The 22,043-nt window shown below is 36.9% G+C and overlaps 1 protein-coding gene and 1 long non-coding RNA gene across 3 annotated transcripts in view; one reads left to right on the top strand and one right to left on the bottom strand.

Moving 5' to 3' along the window:
* The first annotated feature begins 1,326 nt into the window (after positions 1-1,326).
* LOC147582592 (uncharacterized) lies at positions 1,327-21,788 on the top strand. The gene is made up of 3 exons (XR_015249323.1): positions 1,327-1,439; positions 5,196-5,362; positions 21,393-21,788. It is a non-coding gene; the product is annotated as an uncharacterized LOC147582592 (long non-coding RNA).
* Positions 4,549-22,043, bottom strand: part of SLC5A7 (solute carrier family 5 member 7) — a 28,358-nt gene continuing 10,863 nt past the window's right edge. For both annotated transcript variants that reach the window (XM_086701465.1, XM_025932329.2), the window contains 5 exons: positions 21,446-21,594; positions 17,905-18,048; positions 14,391-14,544; positions 10,395-10,612; positions 4,549-9,132 (listed from right to left, as the gene is read on the bottom strand). In XM_086701465.1, coding sequence (XP_086557591.1) covers positions 8,506-9,132; positions 10,395-10,612; positions 14,391-14,544; positions 17,905-18,048; positions 21,446-21,594 — 1,292 coding nt within the window. In that variant the 3' untranslated portion in view covers positions 4,549-8,505. The remainder of the gene's footprint in view (positions 9,133-10,394; positions 10,613-14,390; positions 14,545-17,904; positions 18,049-21,445; positions 21,595-22,043) is intronic.

Here is a 22,043-nt window from a genome sequence, read left to right as displayed (position 1 = left end):
ATATATATATATATATATATCCTATCCTTTTCAGAATTAACTGCTTACTCTTCCAGAGCAGAAGAAACCCAGTAAAATCAACTTGCCACCACATGGCCTGTTGGTTTTGCTAAAAAATGATGCCATATCAGGACTCAGTGTTGGTCTCTGTAGACTAGACACTTGGGGTAGCAGTATCTAGATCAACTTGGTAAAAAGGAGCCTGTGTTGCCAGTACCATCTATAACTTCTATCCCTGCCACCATGGCCACTTCACTCATGTGGTCATCTTGTCAGCACTTGAGTGTTCAGTGACAAGGGCTGGTGGTGTCTTGTATGCTAAATCATTGGTGCTTCTTCCAGATGAGAAATTTTTTTTGGGAACACTTGCCTGAGGTACGGGATTTAACATCCTGGCAAGTACCACTGGAGATAGTATAAACTCACTCCTGGCATGGTTCCCAGAAACATAAAAATGTTTTGGCTTAGCTCAGTGAAGTTGAAATACCAGAATTACCATATTAGATAGTAGAGGAAGGGATTAAAACATTCTGGGAAGTGTGCTTTACTGGAGTGGAATACACAGTAGTGATGGAAATTCAGTGGTGTTTTCTTTTGTAGGCCAAGGCCAATAGTAGCAGGGGCTCATTGATAGCGGTCAGGGTGACAGGAGATAGGACCTCAAAACAGTAGAGTCAAAATGGAGGTACTCAATCATAGTAAGTCAGGAGATATAATTATTTTAATAGGGAACAAGATTGGGTTAAGGGGGCATGACACATAGAAAGGTATGACGATGGTGTATGGCACACAGTGTTCCTGAGCAGTGAACACTACAGATGAGAGATGAAAACAAATGATTTTTCTTTGCTTAGAGAGGTGAAGAACACAGTTGTCCCTCTTACCTTGTAGTCTCCTTGGAAGGATAATGGGCATCTAATTCCAAACCTTTTGGTATTTAAATAAAATCTCCAAAATTCAGAAAAACTCAAAATTTGGCTTTTATGATCTAGCTCTTCCAGGATCTGAGCTTTGTTTCTCCTGAAATGTAAATATATAGCAAGAAAACACTCCAGTCTTCCCAACATCTTCGGGTGTAATCCAGGGCCCTACTGTGGGCAACAGTCATTATAATATAGAAGTTTTCTTATACTTTGGGTCTTATCAATTAACTAGAAAAATGGCCTCAGAGATAATTCTCATGGTATTTAGAGTCACAGAAAGCTTGGGCGCTCACAGGAATACTAAGATATCCAGAGAACTCTTGGAATCCCATTGTTCTATTTAATTGTGTCAGATGTAGACTCATGTAGTTGTTAAATTCCAAGTTAGAGTTATACTCTAAAGATCATCATTTACAAAAAATTACTTGGCACGATGAAGGGTCAATTAGCTCATTCAAGATTAAACCAAGAATGAAGGGTACCATCTCCTAACTCCTTGGTTCAACTGGGATGAAGGTAAGAAAGTAGAATTTCTTTTTTTTTTTTTTTTAAATTTTTTTTTTTCAACGTTTATTTATTTTTGGGACAGAGAGAGACAGAGCATGAACGGGGGAGGGGCAGAGACAGAGGCAGACACAGAATCGGAAACTGGCTCCAGGCTCTGAGCCATCAGCCCAGAGCCTGACGCGGGGCTCGAACTCACGGACCGCGAGATCGTGACCTGGCTGAAGTCGGACGCTTAACCGACTGCGCCACCCAGGCGCCCCAAGAAAGTAGAATTTCTAATAGGTCATCAACATGAATGTTGAAAACTTGTTTTACTTTAGCTTATGTTGTTTAAAATTCTCTAAAGTTTTTCTTAAATTAGAAAGTAAAGTGAACTAAAATTAATTTTAACTTTTTCCTTTTAGCCATCTTTCTAAAAATCTCAGAATTATTTTGAAAATAATAGATGTAAAAACAGAAGACTGAATCAAATATTCATAAGGCCATTGTCAGATAGATGGGTTTATTTTATGTTATGTTTTAAAATCTCTAGTAGCAAGTGGTTTACTGGAGCTTTATAGTTCTCTCCAAAAAGTGAAATGTAGGAAATACTAAACTTAGTGTTATTTAATAGAAATTTTATTCTAAAAACTGAAATAAAATGAAAAGTAAGTTGTTATGAAATGGAAGCCAATGTGGGTTAGATTTTTTCTGAAGGATAAATGTTGATTCAACCTTAAGTAACAGAAAATAAATCATGCGGCATCCATTGTATCTATTCACGCTCTGTGAACACAGACAAATGTGGTCTGGGCTGCAATTGCTTTGCATGGATTCAGCCCAGATTGTTCCTTGCACTTAAGTCATAGCTCACACTTTATGCCCGTGGCCATCTGTTCTTGGGACATTTTAACCTATATAGAGTAATATGGTTTGCAATACTTTCTGGATTCTGATGCTTTTAAACTTCATGTTAATTTCTATTGGTATCCGCCAGTGTATTTCCATTCCTGCCCAAGGATTAACATTTATGAGCTTCGAAGGCCAGCTTTGAGTAGTTTTTTAAAAAAAAAACACAATTTGCTTTTTCAATCTTCTTTCATTTTTCTTATCTTAAAAAATGATTGAGTTATGTGATGCTTTTAAATGGAATGATCAGAAATATACAAAATAACTAAATTAAAGAAATTTTTTATTGACTTTTCCAAGCCTACAAACCTCCTATAGACTTTCCATTCCTTACTCTGAGCACAAAGGACTCTTGGTAGGTGGTATTGCCTGAAAATTCCCACATGAATAATGAGATAAACTTCCCATAGATTTAGTCACTCCTTGTTAACTTTGTATTCATCCATGGACCATAATTTAAGTGCATGCAGAACAGCACTAAAATTCTGTTACATTAGGTCCTTGAAAAGCCACATAAAGCAAATATAACCTATAGCGCAATATATTTCAAAACATGACTCTTCTTTCTTCATCCCTAATTTAGAATCCAGGTTTAAAACTAGTTGAATATGACAAGATTCATAGGCAAAATAATTTCCCAAATAGCTAGATAGGTTTTGTCCAATTTTCTCAGTTGGAGTGCTATGTTTATATTTCCATATTTTTACATTGTTTGTGTTCTATCTAAACACCTAACCATTTAGGTATCATATAACTTCAGCCTAATAACAGATAAATGCAATCTTCATTTGGGAATCAGGCTGCAGAGGTTAAGTGGCTTGGTCATACCATTGAGATCCTCAGTCTAAGGCAAAGTAGCTAGTGGGAGCTATATGTGTCTTACTTTGCCTTTCCACTCTCACCTACTGTCTTCCAGGTTATGCCACAATAAGGCCAAAAGCCATGGAGTCTGAGCCATTCTAGTGCTATGGCTCACTCACTCCAGCTGAATTTTGTAGCAACACCAGGGGGGTTTTCACTTATTCCTCTCATTAGTATCCACTACTCTTATTAGGCTTTGGGTCCTACCTGGTTTATGTTTTTAACTGCTTCTAGTTCAAAATTAATAAACCAACACAGCATTTTAGCTTCAAAGTACATAGGGCAGTACTTATTTTAAATATATAACCATAGCTTTTCAACCAAAAATAAAAACAAATTTACCATATGCTTTTTGATTATAGAGAATTTAAATAATAGGAGGGATGCCTGGGTGGCTCAGTCAGTTAAGCATCTGACTCTTGGTTTCAGCTCAGGTCATGATCCCACGGTTCACGAGTTTGAGCCCCACATCTGCACTCAGTGCAGAGCCTGCTTGGGATCTCTCTCTCCCTCTCTCTGCCCATCCCCTGCATGCTCTGTCTCTCACTGTCTCTCAAAATAAATAAATAAACTTTCCAAAGTATTAAATAATAGGAGATGGATATTTTTTACCATTTGGGGGTTCTTCTTTGGGTCACTATACAAAAAAATGAAGAAGTAATAATTTGTCCTTATCTTTGTCTTACAAAGAGCTTTGTAGCTCTTTGGATCTCTTGGAATATCTGCCTTAAGAGAATGCTCATGATCAAATTAAACTCTCTTAATACAGGAGTAAAATGAAGAAAGCATACATAGGCTCCAATATGCATTGTCTTTTCTAGCTCCTAATTTTCTGTAGTATAGATTTGTGATAAAGCAAAACACAGACTCTCCAGTAGTGGGTCCATGATAGCAGACAAATTGGTATATTTCCTCCTATACCTATTTATTCTTTTCCTTCATTCATCCTTAAGCTCATCCTAGACCTCTTCTCTCTATATACTCAGAGGCACACATGCTTATGATTTAGGCTTAAGGGGCCAAGGTTCTTCTGAGGGTATATATAGTTACACGTTTAAAGACACCTTTGATAGAGGTAGGTGAGAGATATTAAAGTATAGAGAATAATGAGAACCAGTTCTTAGTGATTGGTTGTGTATCCCAGGTCAATAATTATCAAACAGCTATTTGATTTTTAAGATGCAGATTTCTTGGTATTAGTGGAAGAGATATTCTGTCTACTGATTTCTTTGATTCAAAGAAAGTACTGTGTACGGTGGCAGAACTTCTTTTCCAGGAAAAATAATTCACATTGTTTTGAGACATGATATTCATATATTGCCCTAAGATTTATACAAGGTGCAACATTTCCATTTCATATTTATACAGGTTCCAGCAATGAGATGGTTTATTTCAATTCCATTGCATAGTTGCCTGGAAGCACCACTTATATTTGTTTTAAGAGAGGGCCCCAAAAAGCCAAGCCTAGACAATGATCTCCTGAATCTCACCAGGACAATTTAATACAATATCATTACATTGAAAACATTTACATGTATAGCTGAAAATCTACTTAATTTAAGCATAGTTTATATAGTATTGTGACAGACAAAAATATATATTTAGAACCATTATACATATCTGTCTGCTCAGGAGCAAACTTATAATAAATTATACATTATGCCAGGGTAAAGACTAAAAAGGAAGACTAAAAAGAAAATGTTACACTTTATATTTAAAGTACAATGTTAATTCATTATTTCTAAATTAAAAAACCTAATAGCCATTCCACTAAATTCACTTATTTCCGGCTTACATTCATTTTACATTCACATAAAATTCATTACTATTAACTGTAGCAGTGATGTTGAACTTTGACACTAAGAGTTTGAAGGCTTATTGACATTTCAGTCCAAGCTTGATGTTTTAGAAAATATGTGTGAAAAAAACACATTAAAATCATCCAAGAAACATGTTACAATTATTGTAGAAGTATGAAAATAAAATATATGCTTTATTCTAATGCTTTATCCACAGGTATTGCCTCCAGAGGTTAATATATAGCCAGTGTCTAAAATGTTCCTGTCGTTTTATTTTCATGGAGGATGGATTTTTGAAAATTAAGTCCACTGAGCAAAGCTGGAAGTATACAAAGCCTCCAGCACTGCCCATGATGTCAACACAGAGCGAGGGATGAGCATAAGGTATTGTCTTCTGCATGTCACAACTTTGTTTCTTCCTTGGAAATGGAGAAATATGCATGCAAATGAGCCTAAGTAAACATCCTGTGATTGCTGTTTCATTCTTTTTGATCGTCAACATTTTTTTTGTCCTTTTAAACAATCATCTTGTTAATATTTAGCACATTTGTAAGTGTATTTTATACTAAATTAGATTTTTATAAATCTAGTTTGAGAGTAGGTATGAAATAATGTGTCAAATAAAAATAGAACATTGTCAGGGTGCCTGGGTGGCTCAGTCAGTTAAGCTTGATCTCATGGTTCGTTAGTTCTAGCCCCTAGTCGGGCTCTGTGCTGACAGCTCAGAGCCTGGAGCCTGCTTCAGATTCTGTGTCTCTCTCTGCCCCTTCCCCACTCACACTCTGTGTCTCTGCCTCTTTCTCTCAAAAATAAGTAAACACTAAAAAAGTTTTAAAAAAGAACATTTTTTATTGGCTTATATCATTTTAAGTTGCCTAGTTTTTAATGTTTTAGATGAGTTAAACTTTTTTCCCTTTTTATCTTTCTGCTATTACAAAATAAATGGAGTGGAAGAAATTTTCACTGTTAATATTTATTCTTTTTCACTGGATTTAAATATGGTTATTGCACATATTGAGCATATTTGGACAACTGTTGCCCAACAAAATTATGAACTATAACATCTTCAAAGAGACTCTACATGCCTGCTTACTCTATTACAATATGGGTGATGTCTTCTATGGAAGCTGATCCATAAATAAGTTGTACAAAAACTTAGGGTGATGGAATGCATAAAAATAATTATTCAGGCAGTGTGCTGGAGAGCATGGTACATTGGAAAGACTAGATGCGTCAGGAACTGTAGTCCCCAACAATTAATCACTTTTCCATGCCAAATGTTTCCATCATTGCACTTTGTCCTTAGTGAGATTCATGCCCAGTTCTCTCCATCCATGTCTGAGAACCTTGGGATTCCCACACTGCTTCCAAAAATGTGCTCCTTCCAAGTGCTCTATTGGGTAAAAGGCATGGAGTAGATTATGAGCAAATAGATGAGTAAAAAGAATTCTCTTCTTATTTAAGTATAGATGATGTTTTTATTTATGAGAGAGAGAGTGTGTGTGACCTGGGGAGGGTAAGAGGGAGATGGAGATAGAGATAGAGACAGAGACAGAGACAGAGAGACAGAGAGAGGGAGAATCTTAAGCAAGCAGGCTTCATGTCCAATGTGGATCTCCATGTAGGGCTTGATCTCACAACTGTGAGATCATGACTTGAGCTGAAATCAAGAATTGGACATTTAACCGACTGAGTCACCCAGATGCCCCAAAGTATAGATGATGTTCTATAAACATTCTGAATGCGACATCATATTCTCCATCAAGTTTTGATAAAGCATTAAAATATGGGATATTACAACAGGTAGAATTATCTAATTCATATTCTAAGAATCACCTGTGAATTTATCTCATGTGTCATTTGATGCTTTTAGGCAATTAAAATTTTTTAAAAAAGGAATTGTAACTTCCTGAACAACACTTTCATACTTAACGTTGAACACTGAATTAACTTCATTTTGTCTATGAATTGCAAAACAGAAACATTTTTGGACAAAATGTTTTAGTTTAAATAAGTCATGGTGCCTTTCTTTATTTGATCAAATGCTCAGATAATTTTTTAGCTCATCAATTCACTCTGCTTTTGTAGACATAGCCCTGGTTATTTCTATAATGTGGCTACGGGGAAAGCATTTAAAATTCTAAAATGGTACAAACCATTAAATAAATAAATAAATAAATAAATATAAATATAAATATATACATATACATGTGTGTGCGTGTGTGTATATATATATATACACATATATATACACGCACACACACACACATACATATTTTTTAACTCCAGAAAAGGAGCAAAATAATATTTAATGACCAACCTCATGAAAGTTATGTGGACACCAAATGTTAAAATTGATGGCTTTTTCCCTTTAGGACTTATTTTTATTTTCTTCTTTCATCTGCATCTTAAAATTCACTGTCTACTTTTTGTAGTGATGATTTGTCTAGTACCTAAGACTGGCTTTTGCAAAAAGTGCCACAGAGTCACTCTCTTAACATTAAATCATCTTCACTAATGAATATCCAAAATTGAGAGGGTTTTATTTTTCTAGTTTTATCAGGAGGTGCCATTTGTCTCTCACTAATCTTAATTGGCGCTATACTGTTATCTCACCTTAGATAAGGCTCAATTTCACTTCCAGTACCAATTTAGATAGTAATATGGGACACTACTTCTTTTATCATGAAGCAAAACTTTATAAACTTCAGATGAAGACAAAAACCTGCTCTTGTCACTTTCTGCTTAATGGCCTTCTTGATTTATTGCTTTAAGGTTGTCTAATAATCATGCCTTCCATACTCTAGGTATGCTTCTCAATACACATGGTAGCTGTTAGGCACACTCAGAGGAGCCAGTGGTCCTCTACAAAGATGGATTCTACTTTTCCTATTACCTTGTGCATAAAGAAATTCCACGACACAGTATTTTGCATATGTGTTTGCTTTGCCTGTGCTCAGAATGTGTGTCACTACAAAGAGAAACAAATTGCATATTCAGCAAATGTTCTAGTTCAGAAGATGCAAGAATAGGTTAACCATCAGGACACCAGGACAATCACCCATTAATTTCTTGCACCATTCATTTGAGTGATGGCAAGTTACTCTCTGAACTTCATCATGAAAATAAACCAGACCCACTAGTACATTAGCAGACAAGGTCTAGAGCAAGTCTACTGAATTTCCTTGGCTGTTTCATACCTACTTCTTTTTTCTGAATAAAGATATACTCTAACCCTCTGTTCTTTGAGTGGGGCTTGATTCACTTTTGAATATTTAACAAAAATGTCTAGAGTCAGAGTCAAACGAGGATGAGAAATACCGATGAGAAAGCAATCTGTTGCTTTCATACATGATTCCTTCTAACTTGGCTTGCATTTGTGCAACTGCACTTTTATATGGATTTTTATCCACCTGAATGCTGTTTATTTTTTAAGTATATTTTTTATATGATGCAACCCATCTTTCCTGGAATAGCCTGCTATAACACTCTGTTTGTGAAAGCAGTATTTTATGTGGATGGGGTCATTAGGAGTTATCTTCAGTCCCAGACCCTTCTGGACTTGAATCAATGTTGAGGAAGGCCTCCTTATTGGTAAAAGTTGAGCTGAGAGTTATGCTCTGTCGGGGCTTCACAGGTGCAAGTTCATCTAATTTAATATTTTCATTTTTGACCAGAATTGTCTTATCCATGTTTTCTTCACTGTGCCTTGCAACAACAGCATCAAACACATCTAATTTGGGTGGCAAGGTTCCACTCTCAAATAGATATTTGGCTAGATAGGAGATGCAAATGTTGGATAAGAATGAGGTAACCATGGAAAGGGTTTTAAATGGGAATCTCTGATTATATATGCCATTCTTATCAGGGTAATAACCAGGATAAAAGATCAAGGGCTGCAGGTACAGATATGGCTCCCCGCCAGTTATTCTCAAGAAAAGGCCAGACACATAACCTGCCACAGCCCCATACGTGTTGGTTCCCTTGACGAAGAGCACACAGAGCAGCTGCGGGAAGATGATGATGTAAACGAGGTCTGAGCTGAGGTACCAGAGCCCATACACAGTCTTCGTCAGCAAGGCCATGGCTGTGGCAGAAGCTCCAAACACAAACACTGTGATTCGCATAACCCAGATGATTTCCTTGTCTGATGCCTGCAAGAAAATGCCACAGTGACAGCTTTTCATACAGTGCACTGGCTCATTTAAGTGACGAATGAAATGCATTTCTGTGCTTTAAAGCAGGTCTAAACAATTCCCCTGGTTCAAATAGCTCATTGCAGGCAAAACCAACCTAAATGACAGTATAGGAAGCAAGCAATCCAGGTGGCTTCCCTAGCGGGCCTTTGGGAGAGGTTTCTGTGTGTCTTGTGCAGGAAGCACAGGTCAGCTGCACTTTTCTCTGAATATGCAGGGGGAGAGGTGAGAGGAGCTTCTGTGGTGTCACAGGGGAATAATGCAAGAGATGGGGCGCCTGCGTGGCTCAGCTGGTTAAGCGACTGACTTCGACTCAGGTCATGACCTCATGGTTCATGAGTTCAAGCCCCGCATCGGGCTCTGTGCTGACAGCTCAAAGCCTGGAGCCCGTTACAGATTCTGTGTCTCCCTCTCTGCCCCTCCCCGTCTCATGCTCTGTCTCTCTCTCTCTCAAAAAGAAATAAACATTAAAAAATTTTTAAAAAATAATGAAGAGAGGATTTCATGTACTTTTCATATTAAGGAATAGTTCTTATGTGGCCAGGAGGATGCATGGCCCACCCTTCTTTCCTCTCTTCTAGGAGTCCTACCATCTTTAAGGCCAGCCACATTAAAAACATGTGGCGCCATTTTGTTAACTATGACCTAGAAAACTAGGGAAAAACAAAGAACAAAGCCTTAGTGAAAGAAGAAGGTGGGCAGGAACTCCTGGCCGCTCAGTGACACAATAGCCCTGTTCTGCACCCACTTGATTCATTAAGGACAATCACACTGAGAGGCTATTTTCTCATGAACATGGACTTGGGAGTTCAAGTGAAGGGTGGGGCAGATGCTACACAAATGACCACAAAATAACGTACTCACCATGCTCTGCTTCAAGTTTCTTATAGTACATGATTAAACTCAAAGTTTTTCTAAGATGTTTTGGGTTTCATTACTTTCATTAGAAAGACAAGAAATGTGAATTGTAGCAATATGACTGTACCTCTTGAAAAATGCTTGCGTTGGTTTGTTCCCTTACATACTAACATGAATAGTAAGATGCATTAAAAATATTCATATACAGCATAAATAAAATTCAGCATTATTTAATCTTGTGTGCTTAATCAGAGTAGGGTCAGATTTTAATATAGGATATTAGTAAATATATAATATTACAGATAAAATAAATGCAATGATGACAAAAGCAATAATGCTACACTGGAAAAGACTGTTCTTACATTTTGTCTGAATGAAAGCTGATAGATGTTCCGGGCAAACATGGAACTTGCTGACAAGATAGAAGAATCTGCTGATGACATAACAGCAGCAGAAACTGCACCAAGACCAAAGAAAGAGATGTACACAGGGCAGAGGTACTTCAGAACAATTGGTAAAATCATGTCTGCTTCATCGTTGTCCTTGGGATCTAGAGGCTTATATGTAGTCTGGTTCCAGTCTGTTGAATAGAAATGACAAATATAATAATAACTAAAGAACCACATGCTCTTTATTCATTTGGGGGTCATCTTATTCTCTGGGAGCTTTTGAAATAAATTCAGAATGTATGAATTAGTCTGATCAGAGAAGTGTAATTAGTATAATAAGGTACGTTGGTCTAAGTAGGTAGGAAATCCATGTACTGGTCAAGTGAAATGGTCTTATATTCAACTCTGGCTTCTAATGGGTTTTGGTTACACTTAGCCCTATTCACAAGACCTGTTATCTATCTATCTATCTATCTATCATCTATCATCTATCTATCACCAGCTATCTATCATCTATCTATTCATTTATCTACTACCTGCCTATTATCTATTTCTTTTCTGCAGTTGTGACATCAAATTGTACAGAAACATAGAAAAAATGTTATAAAACAAAAGCATAGATTATTTCTTCAGCCAGTTGGAGGTATGAGGGGACAAGTACTGTTTCAGTCCTAAGTCTTTAGTCATAGAAGCATTAATGGATAGACAATAGTGAGGTTATTCTCATCCATCCTTTTCCTGTATATAAACTTGGTTTTGGAGCTCCCTCAGCATTGTCTTTCTCCCAACTAAATCTCTTCTTGCATTGAATTCCACTTACTTGAAATAGGAGGCATGATAGATAAAGCAAAGTCCTTGTTTTATTGAGTAGAAAGTGCAGGTATGAGGCTGACATTTTCAGGAGGTTTTTGAACTCCATGTAACAGAACTCAAAACATAAAAGGCAAAAGGACTCCTGAGGAAGCAGGAGGGCATGTGCATCAGAGGTATATAGGCAATGTTTTGCAGCACATCTCTGGCTAAGTCTGTGGGCCAGGCTATTAAAAGCAATGAATCAGTTTGATAGTTGTGAGGATAAGGAAAAAAATGGGCAGAGGATGGCAAGTGCCTGATCTTGTTAAAGCAAGAAATAAAAGGAAGAATCACCATTGGATTAATCCAGTGTTTTGCAAACCTGAATGAACGTTGGGATCTCTCATGCATGCCTTTAAAATGCAGAGTCCTACATCCCTATCCTGAAATATTCTGATTGCATATGTCTGAATGATGATAATATTCAGCCAAATCTGGGAATTCACCAAATTATAGTTAATTCGATAGATTGACCTTTGGAGTAAAATTTAATTACAGAATACTATCAATTTATGTGATCTTCACAAAATAACACTGTGAAGCTGACTTAGAAAAACTACATACATGGGGCACCTGGGTGGCTCAGTCGGTTAAGCATCAGACTTCGGCTCAGGTCATGATCTCACAGTTCATGAGTTCAAGCAAGCCCTGCATCAGGTTATCTGTTGTCAGCACAGAGCCTGCTTCAGATCCTCTGTCCCCCTCTCTCTCTGCCCCCCCCTCTGAAAAATAAATAAACATTAAAAAAAGAAAAAAGAAGAAAAACTACATACATAAATTATACAACTGTACATTTTCATACAGAGAAGAATGTATGTAAATGTTCGAAACATTTTTTAAAAAGCTAAAGTAGGCAACATGAAGTTTCTTGAAATATATAAAAGGTTTTTTGAAAAAATAAAATGGTAAATGTGGCTTTAAATTTTAAAATTTGAAACTTGGAAATTATTCCTGATATTGATACTATAAATAAAATAAAACACTGTATTTTTTTATTTCAGAAAATTTAAGTTTTTTACCATAATTGAAGGAATTGCATGATCAATTCAACACGGTCAGCATCATTTTCCAAAATTTTCCATTATTTATGCATGTATCTATGAATTAAAGTTTATTTAGAGAGAGAAAGAGAGAGTGTGCATGCATGAACTGGGGAGGAGCAGAGAGAGAGGAGAGAGAATCCCAAGCAGGCTCTGTGCTGTCAGAGCAGAGCCCAATGCAGGGCTTGATTTCATGAACCATTAATTTTTCATACAACTGAGTGTTTTGAATTATACAAACCTATCAATTAGCAGTCTAGGACTCACCAACATTAATACTATGCTTCTCCAACAGAATCTCAGGTGAACCACTAGTAAAATATGCTATAAGATCATTTAAATTTTATGATATGTTTGCCTGCTGAACTCTAGAATTCATAGAAGGAATTACATCTTTAAATTTATTTTTTAACAAAGGTAATTCTGCATTGTGCTAATATGCTTTTGCATATTATTTACAGAATGGCTATGAAGGCTTCATTGTAAGGGTTACAAAAAATATCCTGTTGTGCACCACACAAGATGGAGAAAATAGTGGTGAAAAACAAACAAAAAAAGTTTATCTTTGAATATATAGTTCTTTACTGTTTGTACCATTATGTGCTGAAGAATAAAATGGAATCTTTAAATGTACATTACTATAGCTCCTTTTTTATTTCCTGAACTTCTTTGATGGCATAAGTACAGGACTGAATAAGAGTGGTTTCCCTTGGATCCTACTATTTTTTTATTCCCCCATTTTCCACTACAGTTCAAACCCATGCTTTGTTGAAGCCAATTTTACAGCATTCCTTGAGATATTATGGTACCAGAAACAACAACCAAGAATATGAACCTATTCCAAAAAAATAGCTGACATTGTGTTTTTCAGTATGTTGCCCTACAATACACACACATACACACACGCACACATACATGCACATATGCATGAGTGCTCCTGATGGCCGGATCTGTTTTCTGATTGTGACATAAATGCTATCTTTTATTCAAAGGCATATAATCACCTTTGTCAGTCATCTTGTTAAGTGTTTGTTTATGTCATGGATGAACAATTGGAATGAAGAGTGTACATTATGAATCATGACTACTTCTTGTAAAAGTTAAATAATCTAATAAACAGCTGTACTAATTGAAAATAAAAGTAGCCACATGAGTATTATCCTGTATCAACTTTACAAACACAGCAGAGTAAAAGGTAAGCTTCTTTAATCTGTTTTAATGACCTTTACCTACAGGACCCCTTTGAATTTGGATTATTGTGTTGTATTTTCATGAAATACCCTTGGAAGCTGCATAGCATAGATATATATGCATCAAGAGTAATTAACAAGTTCAGTAAAATTAAGGGTGAGATTTTAAAAATGTTCTGGATAGAGGCTACTGGGAGATAAGCATTTCATTATGCTTTTTTTTTTTTTTTTTACTGATTTTGAGTAAATTATTCTTTAAGTTACTTAGTGCCTTGAGTTTATCTTTATCTTGAAAACTTACTTATTGATTTCTCCAAGAAAGAAAACTTGTAATTAGCAAACTATAAAAAAATGTAAATCAGGAATCTCAAGTTCAAAGTGGTCTGTAGGTGTCAGGTAAATTTCTAAGCCAGTGGCTCTCAACTTGGGCTGCACTTTGAGCCACCAAGCAGCTTTAGAAACCACTGCTCTCAGGATCCATCTTAGATTATTAAAATAAAATCCCTGTGGGGTAGGATAGAAATGGGTATTTTTTTCAAGAGTCCCTTCCCCTCCCCAGATGATGTCTATGTGCACCTTGGTTGAGAAACATTACTAACAGGACTATATAGACACAATTGATAAGTATACCAGCAAGGGGGGCGGGGGGGAAGGGCATGCTCACAAATGTTTTATTGGTGGGGAGAGCAATCAAACGCTTTTTGGAGGCATGGAGCTAAAATACAATTGTTTGAGTGCTATAACAAATGTCTGTATATGAATATGATGAGAAACAATCAACTATGTGTGGATAAGAGGGAAAATGGGGGAGGGAGGCCGGCTGGGTGGTAATTGGTCACTTCAGTGAAGCCTCAGTGGGTCCATTAGTGAAGTTACAAGAGATATACCTGTTGATGCTCCAATAGCCCCAATGAGTATGGCTGGTAAAGCCATCACCAGGCACCCAAAAGCTGCCAGGAATGACAACACTTGAGCATAGGTGGCTGAGGATGAAGAGAGGACCCTCTGGAAGTAGGCTTGCCATGGGATTCCACCCAGCATCTGCATGGGAACAGCAGGGACTCAGAATAAATTAGAGGCAAATAACATCTATTAGGTATTTTTTAAATAAGAAGTTGTACAGTTACATGCACAGTAGTCATTTGTATGGCTCTCATACATGCCAAACATCTCAACTGCAATCATCACATTTGCAACTGCAAAGAATTTCTTCAAGTTTTTTCCTTCATAATTATATCACACAATCTTTTCTATTCTTTGGTTTCCCTACTTTAAGCTGCATTACAACTACCCAGAAGCCCAGAAGCCTTAGCTTTGTTTTCATCTGGAGGTTCTTTTTGTTAAAGTTTATTTATATATTTTGAGACAGAGAGAGAGAGAGAGAACAAGCATGGGGGAGGGGCAGAGAGAGGGAGAATCCAAAGCAGGTTCCATGCTGTCAGCCCTGAACCTGAAGTGGGACTTGATCTCATGAACCATGAGATCATGACTTGAGCTGACACCAAGAGTAGGTCACTCAATGACTGAGCCACCCAGGTGCCTGGGGGATGTACTTAAAATTCTTACTGAGGATACACAATCATAAATATTTTGGATACAGTGAACTATAATGTAATTTGTTGCCTGCTATAAAGAAGTATATACAGCTGCATGGCAATCAGGAACACCTGCAGAAATGACAGGGAGTCAGTTCTGAAGCACTGAGAAGGCGTCACTAGGTAGAGATGGAGAGAGAAGACAGCAGCACCTGGCAAAGAATCTAATGTGAAAACAGAAGAAGAAACAAACAAACAAAAACAATGAAACAGCTATGAGACAACCATGTCTTTGGCTTAATTAAGGTCAGGGTGTGTGGGAGACAGGAGGCAAGGGAATACCTTCCCCTTGATTACTGCCATGGTCCTCTGACTCTCATACAGTCACTGCTCATGAGTGAACTGGTGCATGAATTCCCCATATCACAATGTATTGAAGTTGTTTCTTTAATTGCCTCTGGAATGTATTGTTTATCATTGTCACACCTGTGCCAATGAGAGTGCTTGTTACATATTGATTCCAAAACAATCTCCTCCTTATAAAAGCTATACATGTTCAAAGTTAAAAAAAAAAAAGTAAAATAATAAATTCTAAAATACATAATCCATGTCTCAAGTCTATATTTTTCCAAAACTTTTCCTTTGGTTTGCAACCTGTAAGTCAATACAGATCTTCTCTGACTTACAGTGGGATTACATCCTAATAAATCTGTCATATGTTGAAAATATCTGAAGTCAAAATCAAAAATGCATTTAATACATCTAATCTACTGAACATCATAGCTCACCCTAACCTACCTTAAAGGTGCTCTGAACACTGATATTAGCCTACAGTTGGACAAGTCATCTAACACAAAGCCTACTTCACAATAAAGCATTGAATATTTTATATAATTTATTGATTACTAGACTGAAAGTGGAAAACAACACAGTGTATGGGTGCAGAATGTTTGTCAGTGTGTGTTGTTTACTCTTCGTGGCTGGCTGGGAGCTGTGGCTGGTTGCCTCTGCCCAGCATCACAAGAGACAGGATAGTACCGCATACTGCCAGCCCAGGAAAAGATCAAAATTCAAAGTATGGTTTCTACTGAATTCTATTGCTTTTGGACTACCATAAAGTTGAGAACTTGTTAAGTCAAACTGTGATAAGTCAGGAATGTATGTATATCACTAACATTTTCTATGCCAATGAACATTCATCAACAATTTAGATGCTTATATGAATCTCTACACCATAATTTACATGCCAATCTCTCTGGATATTTAAGTCACCAGAGCTTTGTAAGTGAGGTGAAATCTGACTGCCACAGACAAACAGAAGCTCTGATGGTGAGGTGGAAGATGGGTCTGGAGAAGTGAGATTTGGTTGGGCTGCTGCAGGGAGACCGTGAAGGGCCATTACAATGGGCCAGGTGAGGAATGTTGTCAGTGAGCAGGTTCAGGGTGATACCTTAAAGGTATCCAGAGCAGGAGTCCATAAATCATAAATTTATGACAAGTGGAAGTTCAGAGAGACAACTGGAAGGCTGGAGACCACTCGTGAAACATTTGGAGGCTTCCTTCTGTAGTTCATCTATTCATTCCTTATCTATTATTCCACTTTCACTTGTGTTGCATTTTGAAGAATGAACATAACTTAGTCATATAATTTTTTGAGGTGGAAGAAACCTTAGCAGTCATTGGATATATAGCCTTATCTTCAAGATCTGTAAATCTGAGGACTAAAGTGTCATGTAGGAGAAATAAGTTTTGGGTCTTGATTCTCTATTTTAATGCTTCACTCAGACAATGGTGTGATTATGAACAAACTGCCTATCTTCTCTGTCATAATCTTCTCCTATGTAACCATAAATATATCTGCTATGCAGATATAAGTTCATACACACATAATATTTAACCCCATTATCCATTGAATTCATAATTATAATCCAATCTAGAAAAATGTTGGCCAATACATTTACAATCTTTGGGAAAGAAGCTCTCCTCAGCACCACTAGAAACAACTTGTTTTCTTGTTTTCCTGTCTTCTTACCAGGAAATTCCTTATTGGGACAGACAAATCTGCCTTCAGGGCTGAAATTTACCAAAGTGACATAATGACAAAGTGAAATTACAAACTATTGTGAACCCTCTAAAAAGGAAAAAAAAATAAACAATTTCCCTTTAATTTTGATATAAAAGTTAATCTATTTCTTACTTTGAAATCAAAATAAGTGTTTTATTTTTGTAAGTAACCATTCCAGGTAGCAAAATCACAATATCTGGCAGTTTCTTTTGGTTTTCCCATCTTTCCTCAATCTGTGATCTGCCTTTATTTCTTCTGTGCCCCACCTTCACCCCAAAGTCCTGCCAAGTTCCCAAGCTATCTCTGACTTCCCAAGACTTCTTTCTTGGTATCTTTCCTGAGGGACACCTCTTTTTCCAATTTCTGTCTGCACTAAAGGTCTTATGGCACGACTAACTTACTTAGTAATTAGAGACTGAATGGATTACTTATTTTCAGAAGAAGTGGGTTGTAATGCCTAAACCAAAAATACAAATTAAAGCTTTTAGAAGGCTTGGCTTCAGATTGGGGAGGTACCTGGGGGTAGGGCATGGTGTTCTTCACTTATAGCACAGCAGAAATGGGTACACACCATATATTACCCCATTGACATTGTCCCGTGAAGGCTTCACTCTCTCTCCACTTTGACACTAATCAGCTACCACAGTCAGTAAGTGGCTCCAGCCTTCCAACAGGAAGTAGTCAGTGCAGAAACATACATGAGCCAGTAGGTGACATATACATATAAGTCTTAAAATCTTAAAAATATGTTCGATTTTAGGAAAAATGAGACTGCATTCCTCAGGTAAGGGCATTACTTACCAACAACAGAAAACTATCAAGCCAAGTGTAGATTTCAAATGATTCAATGGTCCCCAGCCAAGGCTTTTGGTATTTGGTGTGCAGAGCAGTGTACCCAATGTCAGCAACTGCAGAATGTGACAGGGCGAAGGGGACGCTGATCCACTACAACCAAAGAGGGACATGAGACTGTTAAGCTACAATTTTTTTACCTGTTTAACATATGCAAGGTTTCGCCACATATTTTGTTTCCTCACAGACCACATAGCTCGGTTGTTCCTCTTGTTCAGACGGAGGAGAACTTGGAATTAAGTTCTCTGCGGGATGCCATGAAATACTTATTTACAAAAATTAGACTAACATATTATCTATACCTGTGCTTAATTACACCATATCATATCAAATATAAGAGCAGTCAACAAATCTTTGGGAAGAGAATGTTAAGTTTGAGAACATTGAGTATATTGATATATAAACACTTATTGTTTTCTTTGAATTAGATAAAGATGTCCAATTTTTAACATGACAAGGAAAGACCTGATTGAGAACTTGGTGGGTGACACAAACCTTCAGGCGTGAGTCCAGTGCTAATACAAAAAGAAGGCAGTGAATGGGGAGACCATCTATATGGAACAAGGCAAAGAGGAGAACACACAGGGTGTGCACACACATCTTTTGGGCTACAAGTGGCTTAGCGAAATGGGGCAGATAAACATAAATATATGGAGAGAAATTTGAATTGTAAGCTGAGGGTTGGTGTTTTGTTTTGCAGGCAACTAGAAGCTAGTGGCATTTCTTCTAAGTTTTTTTTTTTAAGTTTTTATTTAAATTCCAATTAGTTAACATACAGTGTAATATTAGTTTCAGGTGTGCAGTTAAATACTTACAACACCAGGTGTTCATCATGGCAAGTGCCCTCCATAATGCCCATCACCTATTTCATCCATTCCCCCACTGACCTCCCCTCTGGTAACCATCAGTTTGTTCTGTATAGTTAAGAGTCTGTTTCTTGGCTCACCTCTGTTTCCGTATGCTTGTTTGTTTTATTTCATAAATTCCACATATAAGTGAAATCATATGGTATCTGTCTTTCTCCAACTGACTTATTTTGCTTAATGTAATACTCCCTAGCTCCATCCATGTCATTGCAAATGGCAAGATTTCACTCCTTTTTTATGACTAATATTCCATTGTGTATATGAGCCATATCTTCTTTATCTATTCATCAGTTGGTGGACATTTGGGCTTCTTCCATAATTTGGCTATTGTATATAATGCTTCTGTAAACATCAGGGTGCATGCATGCTTTTGAATTAGTATTTTTGTATTCTTTGAGTAAATACCTAGTAGTATGATTGCTAGAATGCAGGGTAGTTCTATTTTTAACTTTTTCAGGAACCTCCATAATGTCTTCCAGAATGGCTGCACCTGTTGCTTTCCCACCATCAGTGTAAGAAGATTCTCCTTTCTCCACATCCTCACCAACACCTGTTGTTTCTTCTGAGTTTTAAAAAGAGTTTAGTATATTTCTTCTGCATTTTAATTTCTAGATGTGAACAGTGAGCTTAGGAGAACAATAAGTCAGAAAAAGCAGTAGGTACACTGATATGACTCAGGTAAAGGCCCGAAATAGAGTGATGATATTGGAAATAGAAAGATATTGGTACTAAAAAGGATTATGAAGAGAGATTCAACAGTCCTTACATTAGAGTGGGAAGAGAGTTCAGAGAGGGAAAATGAGCAGATGAACCTCATGTTTACAGTTGTGGAGCTCCAAGGATGGTGATAAAATCAACAGAATTGGAGAATTTGAGAAAAGGAAATGGTAAGGTGTGAGTTGATACATTAATTATGCATCCATGTATAGCCATTTGAAGGTTGGAAAACAAACCATTCTTGGCCTTTTATTCAGTCAAATCAATAGACCCTTAACTTATAACCAAGACAACTTGATTCCTTACCAGTTTAGGTACATTTTGTAGCATAAAAGCACTCTAACATTTATACCCACATATATTTGCCCTACCATCTTTGTACTGGCATGCTTGATTTATGCACCTGTGCATTTTAAGTTCTGGTCTCATGAAAAGCAATGAGAAATTACATTTATTGTCAATAAATAGCTTCATCCCCTGAGGTTGTGTTTGTTAGAATACCAAGTGCATCATGAGAGCTGTCATTGCCAAACCAACCATGCCTCCAAGATTCTGAACAGAGATTTATTTCTGGAAGTGTATGATGATGCTAAGGAGAATTGTGAATTTCAGCACTGCCCACTTGCTTTTGACAATTTAAAAATTAAAAAAGTAGGAGTCATTAAGCAAATTAAATATACTTGAATTCAATTAAAATATAAGTGAATGAAATTCCATGAAATGCACATCAATTCTAGGGGAAAAAGAGGAAATATTATGATCATTGCTAGCATATGTTAATTTAAGGCTGAACTGTAACTTTAGTTGTAGTCAGTTCTTTTAAATTTTTTCCTCCATTATTAATTATGCTAGAAAACAAACAAAACAAAAACAAAAACAAAAAATGAGTCTGAGATTCAACTTAATTTTTCTGACTGTCTAGTGTGAACACTAGCATAGGGTGAAGAGCTTTTCATTATGAGAAAAATAAGGAAAAAAGAGGAGGCTCAAGGGTGCTTTAATCATCTGTGGAAAGTGAGTCATGATGTGCAGTCTCAATGTGCTCTGTCCGTGGCCTTTCTACGAGGGCACCACCCCTACGGGACACACAGCTGAGATAACATACACATGTCTGAACTCAATACAGTGCCCAGCACGGAGTGGTCACACCATTTTCTTTATACTACCTTAGAATTGTTTTAGGCATTGGATATTATATGGATAATAATACAGTCTTGACATTTTAAGATGTTGAGTTTGCAAAGGCTCAACATTGACTAAAATGTGCATGTAAAACACAAAAGCACTTTTAATATAATACCAACAATATTCACGTCTCCATAATTCAGTATTTTTTACTGAATAAACACACATATATTACCTAATTTAATCTAGAACTTACAAACAATACATAATAAATCTTGTGCCCTTTCTTTGTTTTGAGACCCCAAATAGTGATGATAAATATTGAAACCCACAGTTTTTCCAATGGGATAGTTTCTGTCTTATGAGCAGTCTTATGGAATTAAAACTAATACAGGGGAAGGTTAAAAGACTAATGCAGGTAAGCACCAACATTGACATTTTAACTCTGAGTGAAGTGTTTTTTGCTTTCAAACTCAAGGGAGAGCATACATAAGTTTCCATCAAATGTGGGCATGAAGCAAAGCAAGTCCTAGACCTTGCTAAGAATTAAACTGAGGGCATATTTTCTGTCAAAATCCAACTAAATGACTACAGTTTTTCATCCAATTAATTAATTGAGAAATTTAAAGTCTCAAATCATACACAACTTACTATGTATTGCTCAGGATGGAAAACAACGTTTCTATTCAATTTTGCTGAGTTAGTATAAAATACCACATTATCTTTTAGAAAGAAGAAGGAAAGGAAAGGAAGAAAGAAAGTCTGTGAATGGCCCCACTTACCAGGCCTATGAAGATGCAGAAAAGCTGAACTACATCCGTGTAGGCCACGGAGTACAGACCACCCACCAGTGTGTAGAGAGTGGCAATGAGCGCAGAAACAATGACAGAAGCTTGCACATCAACGTCAATGATCACGCTGATGGTGGCTCCTGAAGAAAGCAGACAAGAGAATGCTTTGGTCAAGGTACTCAAATGGATTCCACTTTCTGTTCAAGGATACATTGAATGTTCAGTACCAGCAGGTAGTGCCTCTGTGTCATGTGAAATGTATTGGATGATAACAGCCAAAGTGAATTGTCATATCAAAATCTTAAAATCTATAATATATTCTTCCTTCCTGAAATTGGCACTTTGGTAACTTATATAGGTGGGAGCATCCAAAATTGATGATATGACCTCAGAATTCCATGAAATATATTAAATTTAATACCATTATAAGAACTTTCAAGGGCACCTGGGTGGCTCAGTTGGTTAACCATCCAACTTTTGGTTTCAGTTCAGGTCATGATCTCATGGTTGGTGAGTTCAAGCCCTGCGTGGGCTGGCAGTGTGGAGCCTGCTTGGGATTCTCTGTCTCTTTCTCTCTCTCTCTGTGCCC

This window comes from Puma concolor, chromosome A3 (assembly GCF_028749965.1).
Source record: "Puma concolor isolate L17-30 chromosome A3, mPumCon1.1.hap2, whole genome shotgun sequence".
NCBI lineage: Eukaryota > Metazoa > Chordata > Mammalia > Carnivora > Felidae > Puma > Puma concolor.
The sequence above is the reverse complement of the archived record's forward strand: the minus strand, read 5'-3'. Positions and strand labels throughout refer to the sequence as shown.